Genomic DNA, 21,655 nt, shown 5'->3' with positions numbered 1-21,655 from the left:
CATTTTTAATGGTGAACGTACTCAGAACGTGATGTCATACGACTGCTATTTGACATATACTTGAAAAATGCAGATTTCTATAGTATTCTAACATATTTTTCCAAACTCAAAACATTTTCTCTATTTTCTAAACTGTTTATAGTTATTATTACAAAACTTCAATTCATTTCGATAAAGGTTAGTTGATTTTTCAATAAAGGAATTTTCCAATCGATATAACAAATTAAATGATAATTAAAACACAAATAATTTCATCCGTTGTTCAATATTATAACCTCGTATACTTGTCTTCAAGAAAAAATGTACCCTTCGTCAAGAATCACCCTTGACATTACCCTTGAAGACGTCTTCGCCGTCGTTAACATTTAGTCACCCCCAGCAGGACAAATGTTCGGGTCTCGTGATGGAAAAAAAAATCCCCGGCCGTAGAAATAAGATCGATGATGATGTGTCCTGCCGAAGGATGTTCGGCTTAACTGAGGTCAGGTATGGCTGGCAGGACTAGACGAGAAGGAGACGAAGAACTCGTCGGCGGGTTGTTAACGGCCCAACGCCGTCGAATCAATAGAAAGGATAGACGGGAGGTCGACAGGGGTTCTCCACTTTTTTCCCTGATACGCTTGCGCCGAAAAAAAAGATTACGTTTTTTCTTGGTTTTTTTCGTCGTTTGCTTTTTTTTCGTATAGCGGAGGATGGTAGAAAGAGAACGATATATGGAGTAGGCGGGCGGCGCTCGCTAGAGAAAGAAAGAAAGCGAAGGGAACGGCAGCGGAGGCGTACGCGCCGTACGAAGAGACGGCGCGTACAATCGCAATCACAAATTGTGAACCATCAAATTTATATACAAAAATAATGATTGCCGAAAACGTTCAAACCCAAACTATTGCAAATTGACAGATAAAAGTCTGGTAATTATACACTTTCACGGTCACCTGGTTTTTTGGCTCTAGAAAATCGAAAAATGGATGGATTTTAATGATCTTGGTCTCAAAATGTTCCATTTTACGGCGGATTTATAAAAAAAAAGTTTTTCTACTATTTAAGGTTTAAAACTATTAAAAACCGCAAATTCAGCCACTACCCCCGCGTTTTTCATAAATTCGTCGTAAAATGGAACATTTTGAGACCAAAATTATAAAATTTATCTATTTTTCGATTTTTAATGGTCCAAAAACTATTAACATTTAAGAATATAGTACGAAGCTATTCACGAAAATTGATTGTTTTTCATCGATTTCATTTTAAGCTATAAAAACTGAAAAAATCATTCTTTTTGGATTTTTTTTTTAAATTGTTCATTAATTTATGTAGAATACAAAAAAAATATAAGAACTTTATCTGATAATGAGATAATTTTTTGTAAAGGATTATTTTGCAAAACCGGTTTTTTTTACGATTTAAAACAGTAAAACTATGAGAAATTTTCATTCCAGCTATTTCTACTAATTTTTTTTATAAATCCGCCGTAAAATGGAACATTTTGAGACCAAGATCATTAAAATCCAAATATAATTACCAAAAGTCTTTTCAAGAATAATTATATACGAGGTATGAACAAAAAATTCGATGAATAGTGAATAGCTCTCATCATTATCAAACAGTGTCGAAACTTGTTTATTTTCGGTCTCAATTTCGATCCTTTTATCAATTACAGGAAATTAATCAGTATCCAAGTTTCGAAACGACTCTTTGAGGTTAGGTCCAACAACTTTGGTGCGTCAAATATTGTTGTCCTTGAAACTGTATCTGCTTGAATCATCGTTTTAGCAACTTAGCATGTTTTTTTGACGAATCTTTTCATTTAAATGGGCATGTCAAGAAACGAAACTCTTAAATCAACCAGAAAGATTTGGCCTCGAATGTCCAGGTGTCGTTATTTTGATAAATATTGATTGGTTTATTGGAAAATGAGTGATTGATGATGATTTGTCCCTGGGTGACGACATAGCTTGTACTTGTGCATCAAAAAAAGGATTAGTGTGATCCTGATGTATATATATATATATATATATATATATATATATATATATATATATATATATATATATATATATATATGTAGAAAAAAAACTTATTCTACGAAAAGATTCATTAAAATCATTGTCGAATATAACGTTCACTACTTTTGATTACGAATTTAGTCATTTATCGATATCAGAGCACTGCGGTTTTTTCATATATTTGCTAAATGGAAGCATCTTTTTTGCCTTGTTTGCTCTACATTTTTTAACTGGTGAAAATGATGAATTCGTCAATGATCAAAGGACAGTTTCCCATTACTAGTCTTGTTTATTTTACTCTTAATTAATTATTTACTTGATTTAATTGATAACTAGGAATGTTAACCATAAAAATTAACATATTATTAATTAAATAAGAATAATTGCCGAGGAATTTTTTAAACTTTCTTTATGCTTTTAACGTAAAATACGAGAAGTACCTGGCCTGACCTAGGGATGGCGGTAGTTACGTTTCTAGAGAATTCGTAAACATGTAAAAAACTAGATTCTATGTTTAGTGAGACAGATCCTTCGTTATCAATAGTAAAATATTGGGTAGTAGAGATTAAACGAGGCTGTACGATCCGCGAAGACGAATGGTCAATCAAACGACGTGACGACGATTTTCTTTGTTCAACCAGATACTTCTGTAACCATCCTCATAAATATTTTGTGTATCGTCTTCATGAAATTACAAAATTAGTGATAGAAATCGACCATTATCTGATACAAAAATGAATAGAGGCCTAATACCTTTCGCTTAAACAAGCATATATCTAAAATGACTAAAAATCCCACTCATACGCTTCATAATACGACATTAAATGTAAAATATAATGAAAGAACTTCATTGAAATTATGTTATTACGTATACGCAACAAGTTCTATTTTCTCACATGTTATAAAAGCGCGTCTACCCCTTCAAACGCTTCATTCAAGACGGGATGAAATGAAAACGCCCGCAGCTACGAATTGAACGACAATACCTTCACTATTTAAACGTGTCAGGTAACAAAAAGTTGAGCAGCTACAAACTATTATTACCTTATATTTAAAAACGACTAAATTGTACTGAAATTTTTATATAAAAATTAGTCAAGAAGATACTTTAAAGCATAATTTGATATTTCTATTCAAAGATTGAATCCAAATAAATGTGGTCGTAAAAAAATTCAAACATACAGTGTGTAACTTTTTTGAATATTTGAGAACCACAACTATCAGTTGGAAGTTTTCGCCCACCCTATAGTTTACGTGATACACTACAGAAAAAAACAAATACGATAGATTTTGATATTCATTTTAGTACTGTTCTCAACAATTTCGAAAAATAATTATCTATTTGGTTACCAATGTCTTTCAAGATATCCCAACGATGTGAAATAGAAGCTTTCTGACTTCAATTGTCTTTGCACAGCTTCGAGGAATGCTTGGGATCGTTTTCATAAATTTTTTACCGTTCAAACGCTGGTCGGAACGTATAAATTTTTTTATAGCCTTCTTTTTTCAAAATCCCAACAATTTTGACCAAAACTCCAGACGCTTTTCCTCCAAAACATCCCCAAACCATCACCGAATCCCCGCCGAGTTTTACAGTTGAAATTACACATTTTTTACCTGCACACAAACACTCTTAAACCCAAAAACCTCAACTTTGATTCATCACTCCTATCTTCTCTCGATCTACTTTTCACTGTAGAAGCGAAGTCAGATCCCTAGATTCAATGATCTGAGCTGCTATTTCTATATATGTGAGTGTTCGATCAAATTTACTAATTAAAACGTTTATCTTCAACGTTTTCTATCGTCAAAACTTCTGGTGTTTGTCTATTTCTTCACTGTAGCTTTTCCAAAAGAGAAATGACTGTGTACATAACACATACGTCTGCTTTCTCTTTTTGTTTTTTGGAAATTATTGTTTTGAAGCTACTTCCGTTGTTAAAGCTTAGCACTATCTCTTATAAAATCTACTTTTAGGTCTTCCTTCGATTAGTGACGATTCTTTAACTATGTATTCATCAGGCATTCCTTCCACATCATTTATTCTTTTATTCGTTTTAACTGTGTCTTATCAGACGAAGTAAATTTGTTTTAGGTTATTAATTCTCTCATCATCATCAATATTGTTTGTAGTATTCTCATGAAGATTCTTTATTCTGGATTGATCTTATGATTCCAAATGAGGCACCGGCTTAGCAGTTTTTGTTAAAAATTTTGATCTTATTTCTTCTTTGTTAATTATCTCTATTTCTTCATAGTATATTGATGTAGTATGATACATTTTTTTATCAATATATTTCTACAACTACAACGACCTACATCCGAATAATTCTACATATTTTTCCCTGGACGAAAGACAACGTCATGACGCGGCGATGGGGCAGGGGGTAACTAGCGTCTCGTTGTCTTGGTAACAGCAAGGTCACGACCCCCCACTTCAAGGCTCCCCGCCCGCTACCTAAACAGACGGTTTTTGAACGCCTTCTTTCGTTATTTTATTGATATCGTGATTTTTTTGGCCTCCGGTCCTTAATTGCTGAAAACCGGGATTTTTCTATAAAATATTTTTTTGAATACACAGAAATTCTTATATTCACAAATAACGACGATAGAGTGGTGTTTAAACTAACGAGAATTTAATATTACATAAAAGGTATCTCAATACAATAGTCAAACATTCCAATAACAACAAGAATTTGACAGGGTGTCAATTTTCTGCAAATGTTGATAAACGAAGTCAAGTAAGTTTCGAATTGTATGCTACTCAGACGATGCTGTCTTCATTGTAAAATATAAGACAAACTTGGACGCCATTTACTTGTAGCTAAAAACTTGGAGTATCAAAATAAATGTTACCTACCCTCAACTGTAATATTAATCTTCTGCAATAGAAAGAGAGTGTAAAATATCTTGGAATTCATCTGGACCGACGGCTAATTTGAAGCATACACATACGAATCAATAGGGTCTAGAATTCAACAAACTGTATTGGTTAATAAATCGAAAATCTCAACTAACAATTGATAACAAGCTGCTAATATAGAAAATCGCACTAAAAACCCATCTGGAGTTAACGGTATTCAACTATTAGGTACTGCATCTAACTCAAGTGTAGCTATACTAGTAAAATTTCAATCGAAAGTACTCAAAATTATTGTAGATGCTCCTTGGTATGTATCCAACAGCTTTATCGCTTTATCTTGGAGAGAACATAGACAAAGATAGAGGTCCTACAGCAAGAACTTCTCACGGCAATCATGTTGCACTTCCCACCCAGCCAAGGATTAGAAGGCATCGTCCGTGTGATCTGCTTGACAGATTTTAGTATCATATTGATGTGTTGGATGATTATCCCTCAATCAAACGTGAAGGGAAATTGCCATGGGTAATTCTCCTACAAGACAGTTTATATTGCTTTAAACCGTTTGCTCATTGTAAAATTGATAAAAATGGTAAAATCTACAACGAATGCTTGTCAGTTTCAACCAAATGGCACTGAGGGCAAGGAACTGTCTAAACATCTTTACTCGAAGTTTAGCTGGAATCTCAGTTAATTTGTGTGGCATTATTCGACAACTTTTATAGATCTTTCCAATGTTTGATTTTCTACTGCTTCACTTGCCACCTCTATACCCAGGTTTACAATCTTAGCACGAAGGATCTTGAAGTATTAAATCTCCACTCATATGGCGAATAAAGCAACGCTTTAAACTTTTATTTTGTCTTGATTTTAGTTCTCTTTTGTATGAAAATCAGTTTGAAATGATCTGTGAAAATTGACGTTTATTGAGGCTTTTCGATTGATTTTTTAAGAAAAGAAAACCTAAAATTGAAACAAATCATCACGAAGAACTTAAAAACGTCCAAGTATCAAAAAGTTTAAGTAAATCATTTTATCCGATAACCAAGAGCTTTAAGCTCCAATATCATAAAATCCAAACTCGGAATTTTTGGATTACACATTGTCTACACTTCCACTACACCAACACTCACGATTCCACTCGATAATTCGATTGTAGTAATCGAATTATTTCGATTAACTACATTAAACATCAACTCGGCAATTCCTAAAAAGTTTTGAATCACTGTTATTTTCACACGTAAAACATTAAACGGTTCTCTGATTAAAATATTACTATCAAATTTCAAAGTGGAAATTTTATTTTAATAATTAATGTACTTAATATTTTGTTTCAGCAGTGTGGCCAACACGCAAAAGACGATTATCCCAATTGGACAAGAAATACGATGGGTATTAACAAGCAAGGATACGAATCGAAAATGAATGATCACAATCAGATGCAAAAAGGTAAAAGAAACAATTTTTATACGAGTGTAAAGGTGTATAACGAAAAAAGTTGATATAATCGAGTTGTATACGTTATTTTTTCTTCGGTTTCCGTAAATTTGATCAAAAATCAGTTTATATGAACCCTTAGTGTTCCTCGAAGGGTTTTTGATAAATTTCCATTCTTAGAACCGATCCCCAAGATTTGAAGTTATTGAAGAATATGAGAGGAACAGTATAAACCGAAAATAACCTCAAATTAGTCTAAGAAATAAAAAGAGACCTTTATATTAGATAATATATAAATAAATCATTATCATTGAAAAATATCTATACAAATGTAATTTTCAGAATTTAGTTCCACGTTTTTCGTTTTAAAAATTAATTTCCATTATCTCGTTAACTCAAACACGAAGGTTAAAGGTTCACTGACTTTTGGATTCATATGAAATCGATTATAATCGTAATTTTACGTATTTTCCAAATAAGTTTCGATTCTATAGAAAACTTAGAAAATATAATTTTCTTTGTGCTGCGTACCTCGCTTCGCTCGGCACGCAGTCATTGCAAAATATCTGTAAATAATCATTTTAACTATATATATAGTTTGAAATGTATAGTGACAGATTTTCATCGTTTTTCGGCTAAAAGAAATGGTTTTTCACATCAATTAAGTCCGAATGTTCTGCTCCACACTTCACTCTATGTGAATTCGACGAGAAAATGTAAATTTTAACGCCATTTTTGTAATAATTTGTGTATATATATACACTAGCGATCAAGAGTTTTTGCCCACCCCATAATCCTTTCATTAAATTTGAAAATAATACACCGACATCAACTTTGAGTTATTTCTTTTGTGTTTATGATTGTAGTTTAGTCCCTGTGAGACGCAAAAACGTGCTGCGATTTATATTTTTTGAATTGTTTCCGTTATCGTAAATAAAGACTTGTTAGTTTTGAAATTAGTAATTATCGGTGGAGATTCGTGTGCGTTAATCACAAGTATTCATATTCTGAACACCTCGACGGCTACAACGTGTAAAAATATACACCCACCAGGAGTTTTGGCTATAGGAACATTTAAGACGACAACGACAAACCAAAATAATTAAAGATAAACGTATTGATCAATAAATTTGATCGGCGATCAGTGGCATAGAAATAGCAATCTAGAAAAAGGTCCCTACGTAATTAGTGCTTGTTTTTATGTACTGATAATGAAGCTGATCAATTTCATTTTTACTTTGTTAGACTATAGTTTTTTAATGATTTTTTCACGTTGTTAAATGTGATAAAATCAAATTCTAGTGAATAAACTATGAGAATCTCGACGATTTACTTACAAATTTCAAATTTTCTTTATTTTCATAGCGAAAATAGGATAAGGGTAAAGTATCTTACTGGCAACCAATCTAGGTTTATGTCTACCTAAGAAAAATAAAAATGATAATAAAGGGTGCATCTCTATTTTTATGGTTTTAGTTGAACATAAATATTTTTTATCGTCTCCGGTCGCTTATTTATAGTCTAGACATGAAATCAAAATTTTATGACAATACATTATTTTTATTGGGGTGAATTGAATCTACGACTGAAATTAAAATTTGATATAGATAATTAAATAAGTAAATTTTCTTTGTAAAATTACGAAAACAAGTCGAAATTATGTCGAAAATGATGTTCAATAAGAAAATTTAACTGTGCAGAGCTTGAGTTGGTTTTACGTAAAAACTCCCTCAGGTAAAGAATTTTCCATGCTCATAGAATGAGTTCTCCATGAAAGGAAAAGCGCATTTGGGATACGGTTTGTTTTGGAAATGTTTCTAATAAAGAAAAAAATTTTGGTGTGGTTCCATTTCTTTTCCGCTGTCTATGACGTTTGACTCGTCGAACCAAATTGCTTTTGGCGTGGATTGTTCCCTGCTTTAACTAATTAGCTTATGAATTCGTTTGTCAAGTTGCAAAAAAGCTGCAGGAAAACCGTCTAGTAGACGAATTGGTTACTTCATCTAAAGGTGATAGGGAAATCGTCGAGGCAAGCTGGTAATTCTTGATAGTAGCTGAAGGAGAAAATTAGAGAAGCTGTTTTGAGGTTAATTCAATAGTAGAAATCATGTATAAGACTTGTAGGTCATTGAGATAACTTTGAACAGGGGTTATATCAATTTTATTATAAACTGTTTTGATGGGGCTGAATCGACACTCGTATTCAACTTAATTAAATATTAATTGCGTCATTTGTTATGGGGTTAAAATGTTATTATATACAAGTAGAATGGAAAAATTTAACCAAACCGGTAAATACTCATCAAATTTCAGCGACGTTACAAAATGACAACAATAAATGAACGTCTTGTGCATTTTTAATTTGCTGTTATTTTATTGCATATTTTATGCGGATTTAATTAACCGGTGTTGTTCTACAGCTGCAAGGAAGAAAGATTGTTAAGTTACGTTATTATTTTTAATACTCGACAAAGGTATTTCTCTTCATTCTGAAATTATTTGAATACTTCAACGTTTTATGTAGAAACTAATAAAAATAAACGAGTAATCTTGGATTTATTAGGCGATTTGATTCATTATTACATTGTGAAACGAACGAAAATATTTTTTGTCTTTGGTAAGCTCGATCTATATATGAATGAAGATCCTACGAAAACAAATAAAAACAATACTATCGATTTTGATATCTATTTTTTATATAATCGAATTTTTGATTTATCAATGTAATCATTCTCTTTAACATCATCTATTTGGTTCCCAACATCTTTCCAACGATGTGCCATGGAAATAGGACATTGCTTTCTTACTTAACTGTCTAATTTGTCTTTGCACAACTTCGAGGAATGCTTGGAATCGTTTTTTTACCAGACGCGTTTCCTCCAAAACATCCCCAAACCATCACCGAATCTCCATCGTGTTTCACATACAGATCCCTGCTATATCTGGACTCGAGAGTCGTCGCCGATCAATTCAATACGTTTATGTTCAATGTTTGTGGTTTTTCGTGGCCGCCCCGAACGTTTTCTATCACCAAAACTTCTGCTGGGTGTATATTTCTTCACGTTGTAGTCTAGGAAGACGTTTCAACCGATACCAAGATGTCTTGGTTGAAAAAGTATAAAGTACAGCAGGTTTTTTGCGTCTCATAGAGCTAACTGAGACTAAACTTCAATTATAAACACCGAAGAAATTATTTTTGGTTTGCAAGACATCTTTTCGTGTAAGTAGAGTCGGTTCAAAGATTAATCGCGTGACGTCACAGTAGTCAATTGGCGGGAAAATGAATAGATTATGGATCATGAGGAAATTGTTGAAAAAAATCATCAAAGTCAATAAAGTAGTTCCAAAAATTCATCATTTCAGCACGACAGTTGATGAAATAAAAATAATTGCTTCAAATTTCTAAAATCAATGCTGTTAAAAAGAATTATTTCAACGAAAGGATAAATTTATAAACGAATCTGGCAACGTCGAACACGCGGAATTTAATATTATTGTGTTGGGGCCCCTGACCAAGGACTTCATAAAAGTTTAGACCAAGAACGTTCTTTCTTAGAATTGATCACATTGATGATCGTAAAATAAAAATTAGTACAATTGAAATAATTTTTTTTTTGGTTCCGTAATTTGATTTAGGAAAATCTTTGTTCACAATGTTGATCAAAAATGACAGAAAAAAAACCTGATTTAAATAAAAATAAATAAAATAAAAAATCATCGAATAAGAATTTAAGTCGATCTAAAAGATTCTGTATTAAATAATGTCGATTGCTTTGTTTACTTTAATTTTTTTTTATGCAGATATGCCCTTTGTATATATATAAATAATAAACGCAACTTCTTTGTAAATACAATGAGTTGATTAATGTTGGGAAATAAATTATATATTACAATAAACTATTATCAAACTTATCTGTAGTTATATACGTTTATTTGTAAATGTTAATTGTTTTATTGTAATTTTCGTATTTATTCTACAAACCGGCAACGCCGCATTCAATCACGTATATATCGATAGCAAAAAATCTCCAGAATACAAATATGACGTCATTACTATAAATGTTTACAATAAGTGGTCCAAAATTTTAAGGAGCGGTGATACAACAATTTTTTATGATGCTTGAATAATAATAATATATGATATAAGAATGTACAGAGTGATTCAATATAAATATTAATAGTTTACTCTGTTTATTCCTTTTTTTCGTCGGTTTTTTAATTGAAATTTCTTACATAACAATTGAATGATGTTCAGAAGAATATATTTTTGAAAATACTCATTATTCCAAAGGAAAATTGTTGATATAATGATAAAGACGGAAATACACTTTAAATTCAAATTTAAAAAAGGTTATCCGGTGCAATTTAGACTCAGTTTAAAGCCAAAAAGGAAATATCAAAATATACAGATTTCCAAGGAAATAAACCAAAATAGAGAAAATTCAAAAGCAATAAAGAAATGGAAGATGGAATAAAGATAATACGGAAGATAAATTAAGCACGAACGTTAAAAAACAATAAACGAACATCGAGGAAGAACTAAACAGGGGAATAAGAGGACAATAGATAAAAGAAAAAACGCAGGATGAGAAAAAATGGAAGAAGAACGCGTACGTGATGGTTCAAATCAAATTATCTTTACACCAGAAAAGGTAGAAAGGATCAAATAAGTGGTCAAAGAAGTGCGAGGAAATGCTTCATGATGTCTAAGCCATACCAAAATTGACAAACAACCACTCATCGACTAGTTTAGTAAATATCTCAAATACAGATCCATCCAGGTCGCTAAGGTTTGAGGACAACGCTGGTGTTCCCCAAGGATGCATCTCTTTCTACTGTACATTAAAGATATACTCGCTTCTAATTCTCTACAAGGCCCAGTCACAAACTAGATACTGGGTTTATAGACGATCCAGAGCTAACCAGAAGTTTAGACAGCTTAGTGCATAAAAGAAAGGTCGTCGACCAAAATAATCCTTCCTAGAGACCTAGTAAACATGGAGTTCGCTTGCAGAGATCTAGAACATCAATTGATCTAGACTTTTTCCTTTGGAGAAGTGAAAACATGTAGAATTAACTACCAAGGCACGTCCTACCACGCGATCTAGCGTATCAGAATAAATTCTAATGCATAGATTTTAATTAAACATTTTATTGAATACGAAAATTATATACGTCATTCAAATTTTATTTTATTTTATTTTTTTTTATTAGTATTAACGCGTTCAGGTAAATGAACTGCAATAAAATCATCTTGGAAACAGACTCGTATATGAAGTAAAAAAAAAAACTATCGAAGGTCTTGTTTTATTCAAATGAAACAACCCGTCAAACAGGAAATCTCAAACCTGCAGGTTTTTGTTCGTTTTTGGTCGGCCAAAATATTGCAAGTCGTTTTTTTTTTTCACTCTTCTATGTGTAGTAACTGCCTCCGGGCGATATTACCGATATCAAGGCTAACTTGAAATAGACATCTGTATAATATGTTTGTATAGACAATGTCGTAACTTGAAGGGGGCAAAGACAATCATTATTCAGTAAATTAAAACAGGGTTCCCAGCGACCTGGAAAGTCAGGGAATTGCAAAATGGTCAGGGAAAGTTAGGGAGATTTGGAAATATTCTCAAAAAGTCAGGGAAATTTACAAAAAATTTCAAAAAGTCGGAAAATCCTAAAATAAAGTAAAATCTGGAGTAACTCCAGCTCTGTAATGATTTTGTTATTTGTTTTGATGAAGCATTCAATAAAGTTACCCATAAAGGGCAAATGGATTTAGTAATAAGATTTTGGGATGAACATTCTCACACCAGGTTTCAACCCGTTACTTAAATAGTGTATTTTTAGGAAAAGCTACTGCTGATGATTTGCTTGAAAAATTTATAAAAGGTTTATCTACATTGCCACTTCTTAATCTGCTTCAGGTTTCTATGGATGGCCCAAATGTGAACAACTGCTTTCTGCGGAAGTTAATAGTTAAATATGAAGATAATGTGTCAAATTTTAATGGGAAAAAGCTGCTTGATATGGGTACTTGTGGTCTGCATGTGGTCCATGGATCCTTAAAACATGGATTCTCCTTCTCGCCGTGCAGAATTTACTGCTGTTACAGGCAGTAAAATATATCCTTTGAAATTTTGCAGCACTAGATGGGTGGAACATGTACAGTGTCTAGGAAGGGCACTTGAAATTTTTGATCATGTTAAAAATTTTGTTGAAAACAACAAATCTCTTTCAAGTAATCCTGCAACTACGATAAAACAAGCTGCTAAAGATCCGCTGATGAAATGTAAGCTGAGTTTTTTTAAATTAATTGCAGCTGAATTGGAACCCTTTTTGAAAAGATTTCAGAGTCCAAAGCCACTTGCTCCCTTTTTGTATGAAGCACTGCATGATGTAATCAGAGCCCTCATGACAAGATTTGTCAGTGATGATAAATTAAAGGCTGCAATTACTGTGAAGCAACTGCTTGATATTAACCTATGTCAATTTGAAAACTTTCTTCATTACAAAAAAATTGATGTTGGTTTTGCTGCCAGAAGTCAAAGTAGATGAGAGAGATGTTATGAACTTTCGATTGCAGTGCAGGGAACTTCTTGTTGCTATTGTTGAAAAACTGAAAGAAAGGAGTCCTGTGAAGTTCTTGATCGTTCGGGGTGTTTCTGCGTTAGATCCTTTTATTATTAAACATAAGCCCAAAATTGGTATTCAGAGGTGTCAAGTGGCCCTTCAGTGCTTGGTTCACGCTAACAGAGTTGAGGATGATGTTGCCGAAAAAGCAAAGCAGCAGTACATTAATTTAACCAATGCAGCCAATCTGCGTCTTCAACATGAATTTGAAACTTTTTTTAAAGTACCCACAGATGAAGTTGGCCTTGATAAGTTCTTTTTTGACATATTGGACGATGATAAAAATTTCGCAGAGTTGTGGAAAGTTGTTAAAATGCTAAGTAATCCAAGATGATTTTGCGCGTACCTTTTGGTCAGGGAATTTTTTGAGTTTTGGTCAGGGAAAGTCAGGGAATTTATCAGGCAAATTTTGCTGGGAACCCTGTAAAAACAAAAAAGGAAAAATAGATTACGACGCTTATGTTTCCTTTATTATTTACGTTTACAACTGAATGAAAGTAATCAAAATTTGAAACCTTGACTATAACCAGAATTCTTCAGAAATTTACGTGGAAAATATTCCGAATTGAATATATCTAAAATAAAAAACAGACTAAAATGTATATTATAATCATTACATTTTTTTCTATTTATTACTATTCTCTTGATTTTTTCTACTTACTTTCTCATCCCCCGTCTTCTCTTATTAATTTCTTCATTCCTTTATCAATGTTTTTTCATTGTTTCCATCACATTTCTCATAATTCTATTTGTGTTTATTACAAAAATCGTTACGTTCCAATTTACTACTTTATTTCTTTTATTATTACTCCTTCATTATATTCATTCTGTTGTCCCCACTTTTCCTTCTTCATCTCAATTGTGTTTACCGTGAATTCTTCGTTTTCCCTTCTTCGCTTATTCCCATTAATTTTTTATTTCAATCTTACTATAATCTTCTCAATATAGTTATTAATTATTTTCGTTTTCATTCAATCCCTTTATCCGATTTGTACGTTTTTCATCCACGTTTTTATTATTTAGTTTCTTTCTATATCTTTTTTACAAGTATACAATCTATTATCAAGTTATTTCCCACAATTCGTTGCCACTTGCCTTTTCCATCTACATAAACTTCTCCTCTAGTTATTTCGTTATGATCTTAATCTTCTTTGTTTATCTTTTCGTCCTTAGATCTCGTCAATTTAAGGTCTTTTATTCTTTCTCAATCTTTTCATCTATATTCGAAATGTTTTGTGAATTTTTTGATTTCGAAATAAATTTTTTTCCCGTTAGAATCGCAATGAGGTACGTCTATGTCCTCTAATATTTTATGGTTGTAGATGAATCGTATTAATCATATTTAAATTCGTAAATTTATTTCGTGTGGGTAACTTTGTCTAATTTTGTCCAAGTCATACGTACCGCCAAAAAAAAATCAAATCCAGAATAATAATAACCACCAAAAATGGTCACATATAAAAAATCGAATTTAGATACCATATTTTTTCATTCAATATTTATATTGTCGTTTTATATAAAAAAAAATAGGCCGGTTCGTTAAATGGGATTTAACAAATTAATACGTGAAGGTACTTTTGTTTCAGGTTTGTATGGTATGGAAGACCATCACCATATGACGGGAACGCCAGGAATCTACACGTCGGGTAGATCGACGTCTAGTAGCTCTAGTCCGGGAGTTGCTGGTTCAAGTCCTGCGCTACTAGTAGTCCCACAACCTATCAACGCATCTAAAATGGGAGGTATGCAAAACGGCGGTCCACAACCCAGGAAATATCAATGCAAGATGTGTCCTCAGGTAAGAATTGTATTTTAAATCAATCCAAACAGGATTATTTGTGGACTAGAACACTCCTAATTATCTAGTTTATGGAATTTTACTTACTTTTTAATAAATTTAATGGAAAATATATTAAGGTTGAGTGTCGCCAGATTTCCTAGGTAAAAATCGCAATACAAAAACCCGGCGATCAAGGTGGATGGTCTAGAAATCTCTTCACAATGGGCACCAATTCGGTACACACTTTTAAACTTCAGTTAATCTCATATAAATTTATAAATTAGACAGTAATAAGATTAATTTGAATCCAGAAGGGTTATGGGGGAGAAAATATATAACTGGGCTTCTTAAACTTTTTTAAATCACGGCTCAATTTATGATCGCGAAGTTTTTTCTACCTCACATACGTTTTTGCAAATATTGTTTTTATATTAATAAAAATAATTGGAAAAAATAACATCGGTTCTTCCTTAATAGACAGGTCAAGCACCCTTCAATAAATTATTTATTAATCTAATCTTATGTCCTTTATTGGGCCCCAATAGTTAAATTAATTATATAGGAAAGAATTTATTCACTTTCCACCTACGTATAAACAAATTAGATCGTTGTTATTTATGGTAATAGAGTAGGTACCCATAGAATTTGCACAGCAGGATTTACCATATAATTACACGATCAAAAAACACCCATCAAGACTTTGTTGGATCGACGATACTCCTTTTCATGTTTAATGATTATATTTTCGGTTTTTCACAGTCATTATACCAAATTGAAACATGGTTTGTTCGAATTTGCAAATATAGAAAATAAACTATGAAAAATGAACATTTTTGCCTATTTAGGCATTTATCAGAGAAATACTTTTTATTCTTCCTTCCTTGAGAACCAAATGAGAAATTAACTAGCAAAAATACTGAAAGATTGCTTGAATTTTCCAAAATTCTCATGCAATTCTGTACGAAAAGATCCAAGATTGTTTAAAAATTTCTTAAATTTTCTAATAACGAACAAACATGTTGAAAGGTTGCTTGAATTTTCCAAAATTCTCAAAAAATTTTGCACGAAAAGATCCAAAATTACCTAGAAATTCCTCAAATTTCCTAAAAACTAACGCACGACTTGAGAACTTCCTTGAATATTTCAGAAAAATCCAAAACTATTGAAAGAACGCTTGAATTTTCCAAATTTCTTTGGAAATTGCTTGAATTTTCTAAAAATATCATGAAATTCTGCATGAAAAGATCCAAAATTGCCTAGAAATTCCTCAAATTCCCTAAAAACTAACGCACGACTTGAGAACTTCCTTGAATATTTCCGAAAAATCCAAAACTATTGAAAGAACGTTTGAATTTTCCAAATTTCTTTAGAAATCGCTTGAATTTTCTAAAAATATCATAAAATTCTGCACGAAAAGTTCCAAAATTGCTTAGAAATTCCTCTAATTTCCTAAAAACTAACGCACGAGTTGAGAACTTGCTTGAATATTCCAGAAAAATCCAAAACAGTTGAAAGATCGCTTGAATTTTCCAAATTTCTTTAGAAATTGCTTGAATTTTCTAAAATTATCATGAAATTATACACAAAAAATTCCAAAATTGCTTAGAAATATCTCAAATTTTCTAAAAACGAGCAAAAATTTTGAAAGATTGCTTGAATTTTCTAAAATTATCATGAAATTATGCACGAAAAGATCCAAAATTGCTTAAAAATATCTCAAATTTTCTAAAAACGAGCAAAAATGTTGAAAGTTTGCTTGAATTGTCCACATTTCGATAGGAATTGCTTGAATTTTTCAAAATTCTCATGAAATTATGTACGAAAAGATCCCAAAATTGCTAAGAAATTCCTTAAATTTCTTAAAAACTATCGAACGTGTTGAGAAATTGCTTGAATATCTCAGAAAAATCGGAAACTGTTGAAATATTGCTTGAATTTTCCAAATTTCGCCAAGAATCGCTTGAATCTTCCAGGAAAATCCAAAATTGTTGATAGATTTCTTGAGTTTTCCAAATTTCGGTAGAAATTGCTAAATTTCTTTAATTCTTAAGAAATTTCCGTAAAAACAAACGAACGTGTTGATAAATTAGGTCGAAACGTCTAATCAAAAATGACCTAAAGTTTAGCAACAAATACTTTCTATCCAAAAAGGCAACGCAAAATCAAAATAGTGAATTTACGGTTAATTTTCTGCTACAAATAAGACACACACGCCTCCCTTTAATTGAACTTCCTTGAGAACCAAATGAGAAAGTAACAAAAATAACTATTTTTCTATTTCCCCCGACCGCCTTTTTTGGCCTATTAAGTCCGCGTTTCCGTTGTCGACTGTTTCCTGTTTAAAAAGAGGGTGCGCAAAATTAGTTTTTTTTTTACATGAAACGAGATATTTTTAAAAATCTCTTATAATCACAAACGCCCTCTAAAACGTTCCCCGTAGTTTCGTAAAATATTGTAATTGTGACGTCATTTTTAATATCGAGAGCTATGGGAAAACGCAGCGGTTGGAAGACGGGCCCAGCCACCCTCGATAAAAACAGACGTACACCTGTTTCACAAATTACCTTGAGAAGATCTTGACGAGGACATTTATAGGTGAAACACTTATACGGGGGATATATTAATTATTTTGAATAATTATCTATTCCATCATTCACGAATGCAGCTGCTTCATCAAAATTATTCAAATACGCAGGATCTCCAAGCTAGAACTAGAGCCTCGACATTCACGATGATACGGGGGGTTTTTAAAATTTCTATTCTATTTCTACTATTTATAAATGTGAACTATTGTTTTACCCTCGTAATTTTTGGGTTATTGTTGAAAGAATCTCTGATATTTCGGTGGAATCTAGTCCAGCAAAGAGTGCTTGGTGCTTTATCTGATTGAATTTGAATTTTATGTGAAGTATATTTTGAAAAATAGTTGAATTAAAAGTAACAGTTCGTGATGGCTGAAACCTTTTTAAGTCGGAATATTTGAAAAGTGTGACTGTTTTAGGAATTTTATCAACTTCTGGTGGGTTGAATTTCGTTATTTTTGTTATTTTGTGACGCTGACGTTGATTACTTTTCAGTTTATCAATTGGAAGATATATTTTTTAATATAATATCCCAGGTATATCCAAAAATTTCGGAAATTTATTTATTATATATTGTTTCATAAAAATTTGAAATTGTTGAAAAATTGCTTAAATTCGTAGAAATTTAGCCGATTTTTAAAGATATGGTTGAATATTTCAAAAATTGTTGAAAAATTTTGTAGAAAGTTTCATAAACATCGAAAATTAAATTCTTTCAGAATTTATTCAATTTTCTACGAATTCTTGAACTCTTTAGTAAAGATATTTACAAATGATTCAATTTTCCAGAAAATATTGTTGAAAAATACAAAATCATGTAAGAATTATTCGACTTTTCCAAAAGGATCCAAAATAGTCGAGAAATTCCTTGAGTTTTCCACAATTATTGGGAAATTGATTAATTTTCTAGATTTCATAAGAAATTTCTCTCATTTCTCAGAATTTAATACAAATTGTAAACTTTTTCAAAAAACTGTACGAATATTCACTATTTGCGTCAATTTTCCAAACGGCAAATGTTACTAGATTTCCGAAAAGTTGAATGGTTGATAAATTCCTCGAATTTTCCGAAAAAATTCAAAATTATTGATACATTGATCAAACTTTCCAAATAGATTAAGAATTATGAATAAATTAAATATATTTAAGATATAAATTGACTATTCCAAAATCTGCTATTGAGAAGTTGTTTGAATTGTCCAGAAAAATCCAGTAGATTTAATAAATTGCTTAAATTTTTCAAATTGCTTGAATTTTCTGGAACCTACACAAAAAGTTCCACAATTGCTTAGAAACTATAAATTTTCCGAAAACATTCAAATTTGTGGAAAAATCGCTTGAATTTTCTAAAAAATCCAAAATTGTTAAATAATTATTTGAATTTTCCAAATTTCGTACGAAATTGCTTGAAATTTTTTATATTCTTAAAAAGAGATCCAAAATTATTTAGAAACAGCTTGAATTTTCTGAAACTTTTGAAAAATTCGTGAGAAGCTTCAAAATTGCTTAAAAATTCCCATAAAAATCTGCGCAAAAGGATCCAAAATTGCTTAGAAATTTCTCAAATTTCCTAAAAACGAGCAAAACTATTGAAATATTGTTTGAATTTTCCAAATTTCGTTAGAAATTGCATGAATTTTCCAAAATTCTCATTAAATTTTGCGCAAAAAGATCCAAAATTGCTTAGAAATTCTCTGAATTTTCTAAAAACTAGCAAAATTGTTGGGAAATTGCTTGAATATCAAGTAAAGATCAAAACTGTTGAAAGATCGCTAGTATTTACCTCATTTTGTTGGAAACTACTCGAATTTTCCAAAATTCTCATGAAATTCTGCACGAAAAGATCCAAAATTGCTTAGAAATTTCTCAAATTTTCTAAAAACGAGCAAAACTATTGAAATATTGTTTTGAATTTTCCAAATTTCGTTAGAAATTGCATGAATTTTCCAAAATTCTCATTAAATTCTGCACGAAAAGATACAAAATTGCTTAGAAATTCTCTGAATTTTCTAAAAACTAGCAAAATTGTTGGGAAATTGCTTGAATATCAAGTAAAGATCAAAACTATTGAAAGATCGCTAGTATTTTCCTCATTTTGTTGGAAACTGCTCGAATTTTCCAAAATTCTCATGAAATTCTGCACGAAAAGATCCAAAATTGCTTAGAAATTCTCTGAATTTTCTAAAAACTAGCAAAATTATTGAGAAATTGCTTGAATATCAAGCAAAAACCAAAACTGTTGAAAGATCGATTGAATTTTCCTCCAAATTTCGTTAGAAATTGCTTGATTTTTCCAGGAAAATCCAAAACTATTGAAATATTGTTTGAATTTTCCAAATGTCGTTAGAAATTGCTTGAATTTTCTAAAATTCTTATGAAATTCTGAAAATATCCAAAATGGTTTAGAAATTCTTAAATTTTCTTAAATATAGCAAAATTGAATAAACCCAGAAAAATCCAAAACTGTTGAAAGAGCGCTTGAATTTTCCAAATTTCTTTGGAAATTACTTGAATTTTCCAAAATTTTTAAAAAATTCTGCACAAAAAGATCCAAAATTGCTTAAATTTCCTAAAAACTAGTAAAATTGTTGGAAAATTACTTGAATTTTCCAAATTTCAATTTCCAAATCATTTTTTCAATTCTTAAGAAATTCCCGACATCAAAAGATCCAAAATTGCTTAGAGATTGTGAAGTCAAGTAGGATACAAAATTGTTGCTTCAGTGATACATAATTCTTATAAATATTAAGTAATTTTCGATATGTATTATAAATCTCGGTACAACGAGAAAATGAAGGCTACTGATTAGAAAAATATATAAAAAAAAAAAGATGAAACTTATAACGCAAAACATTCTTAAAACAAATAGTCGTAGAAAAAATAGAGTGCACGTTAAATATACATCAAAAATTACACTTTCAAAAGACGTAATCAAAATCAAGAAATTTTTTTATATTGTTCCACTTCAGCGAGTACAAAAAAAAATATTAACATCGCCATATATATGAAAAATATAAATTATTCATTCCATATATCAGATTTCAGATAGCGACATAAATTTATAGCAGATAATAATACAGATCAACAGATTAGAATTTACTCTTATTCGAAAAGGTAGTTAACCTCATTTACCTTTGTAAATGTTTCCCCACAACACCTGACATCATCCTCACATGCTTACCACTATTTAAAAGTGTCGATAAGTGGTTGAAGTCCTTTGACTGCTTCTGCCCCAGATACCGACGAATAACTTTGATCGATTAGTACGGGCGATTCCACGCCAAATTTTTTCAAAAATACGGTATCCGCCAAAATAAAACCAAAAAAAAATCATTTATTGAATGATTTAAAGCATCCCTTTTTCCGCCCGATTTATTTTTGATTTGTGATCTTTTAGATGAAAATTTTTTGGGTTATCTTGTCGGATACTGTTTGAATTCATTCTTTTTTTCAGATACCTAATTTCTCATCAAAACAACAAGTGAGTCTAAACATTTTCTTACTAATTGTTAAATTTTTGATTCATCTTATTAGTTTCATAATAAGACTAAATAGATTTTAGGGGTAATCTGTTTGGAAAATATATTTAAATAAAATTGACGGTCTCTATCAAAATACGATTTGACATTGACAATTTCCGTAATAATATTAATCAACCTACAACATGAATATCGATGCAAAAATTTGTTTAAACCCCCAAATTCGCATTAACTTTATATAATTTATAAAATAGTATTATAAAAATTTTACTCAAATTGTTTAAATCTTTTTTGTAATAAAACAAATTCTATACGCAAAATTTTCGGAACTTGATAATTTTCTTATTGATACGAATTTTTCAGAAATACTTATCAAATAATGTTGCTGGTTTAAAGAAGTATCCAAAACAACAAAAATTGTTGAAAATTACTTATACTTTTCTAAAACATCCAAAAATCTTGAAAATTTTCCAAATATATTCAAAATTCTTGAAATATTGCTTAAACTTTCCATATACACTTAGAAATTGCTTGGACTTTCCAGAAACTATTCGATTTTCTAGAAATTGTTGCAAACTTATGGAAAGTTGCTTAAATGTTCTTAAATTATCCAAGGTTACCAAAAATTGTTGAAATATTGCTTGAATTTGCCAAATTTCGATAGAAGTCGCTTGAATTTTCAAAAATTCTCATGAAATTATGCACGAAAAATTCCAAAATTTACCAAATTTTATAAAAGCTCCAAAGTGTTTAAAAATGTTTTGAATATCCCAGAAAATCCGAAATTGTTGAAAAATTACTTGAATTCGATAGAAATTGCCTCATTTATTTTTAATTATTAAGAAATTCCCTACACAAAAAGTTCCAAAACTGCTTAGAGTCAATTTATG

The 21,655-nt window shown here is 31.1% G+C and overlaps 1 protein-coding gene and 1 long non-coding RNA gene across 6 annotated transcripts in view; one reads left to right on the top strand and one right to left on the bottom strand.

Annotated features, from left to right (window-relative positions):
* Positions 1-21,655, bottom strand: part of LOC130900950 (uncharacterized) — a 172,625-nt gene that overhangs the window by 54,540 nt on the left and 96,430 nt on the right. The window lies entirely within an intron of this gene.
* Positions 1-21,655, top strand: part of LOC130900939 (zinc finger protein rotund-like) — a 167,220-nt gene that overhangs the window by 81,793 nt on the left and 63,772 nt on the right. For 2 of the 5 annotated variants that reach the window (XM_057811957.1, XM_057811958.1), the window contains 2 exons: positions 6,201-6,309; positions 14,511-14,722. In XM_057811957.1, coding sequence (XP_057667940.1) covers positions 6,201-6,309; positions 14,511-14,722 — 321 coding nt within the window. Of the gene's footprint in view, positions 1-6,197; positions 6,310-14,510; positions 14,723-20,740; positions 20,768-21,655 lie in introns of all 5 variants that reach the window. The other 3 variants (XM_057811955.1, XM_057811954.1, XM_057811956.1) reach the window with 3 other exon arrangements.

The sequence above is a fragment of the Diorhabda carinulata genome, chromosome X, assembly GCF_026250575.1.
Source record: "Diorhabda carinulata isolate Delta chromosome X, icDioCari1.1, whole genome shotgun sequence".
In the NCBI taxonomy this organism is placed as follows: domain Eukaryota; kingdom Metazoa; phylum Arthropoda; class Insecta; order Coleoptera; family Chrysomelidae; genus Diorhabda; species Diorhabda carinulata.
This window is presented reverse-complemented; position numbering and strand designations above follow the sequence as displayed.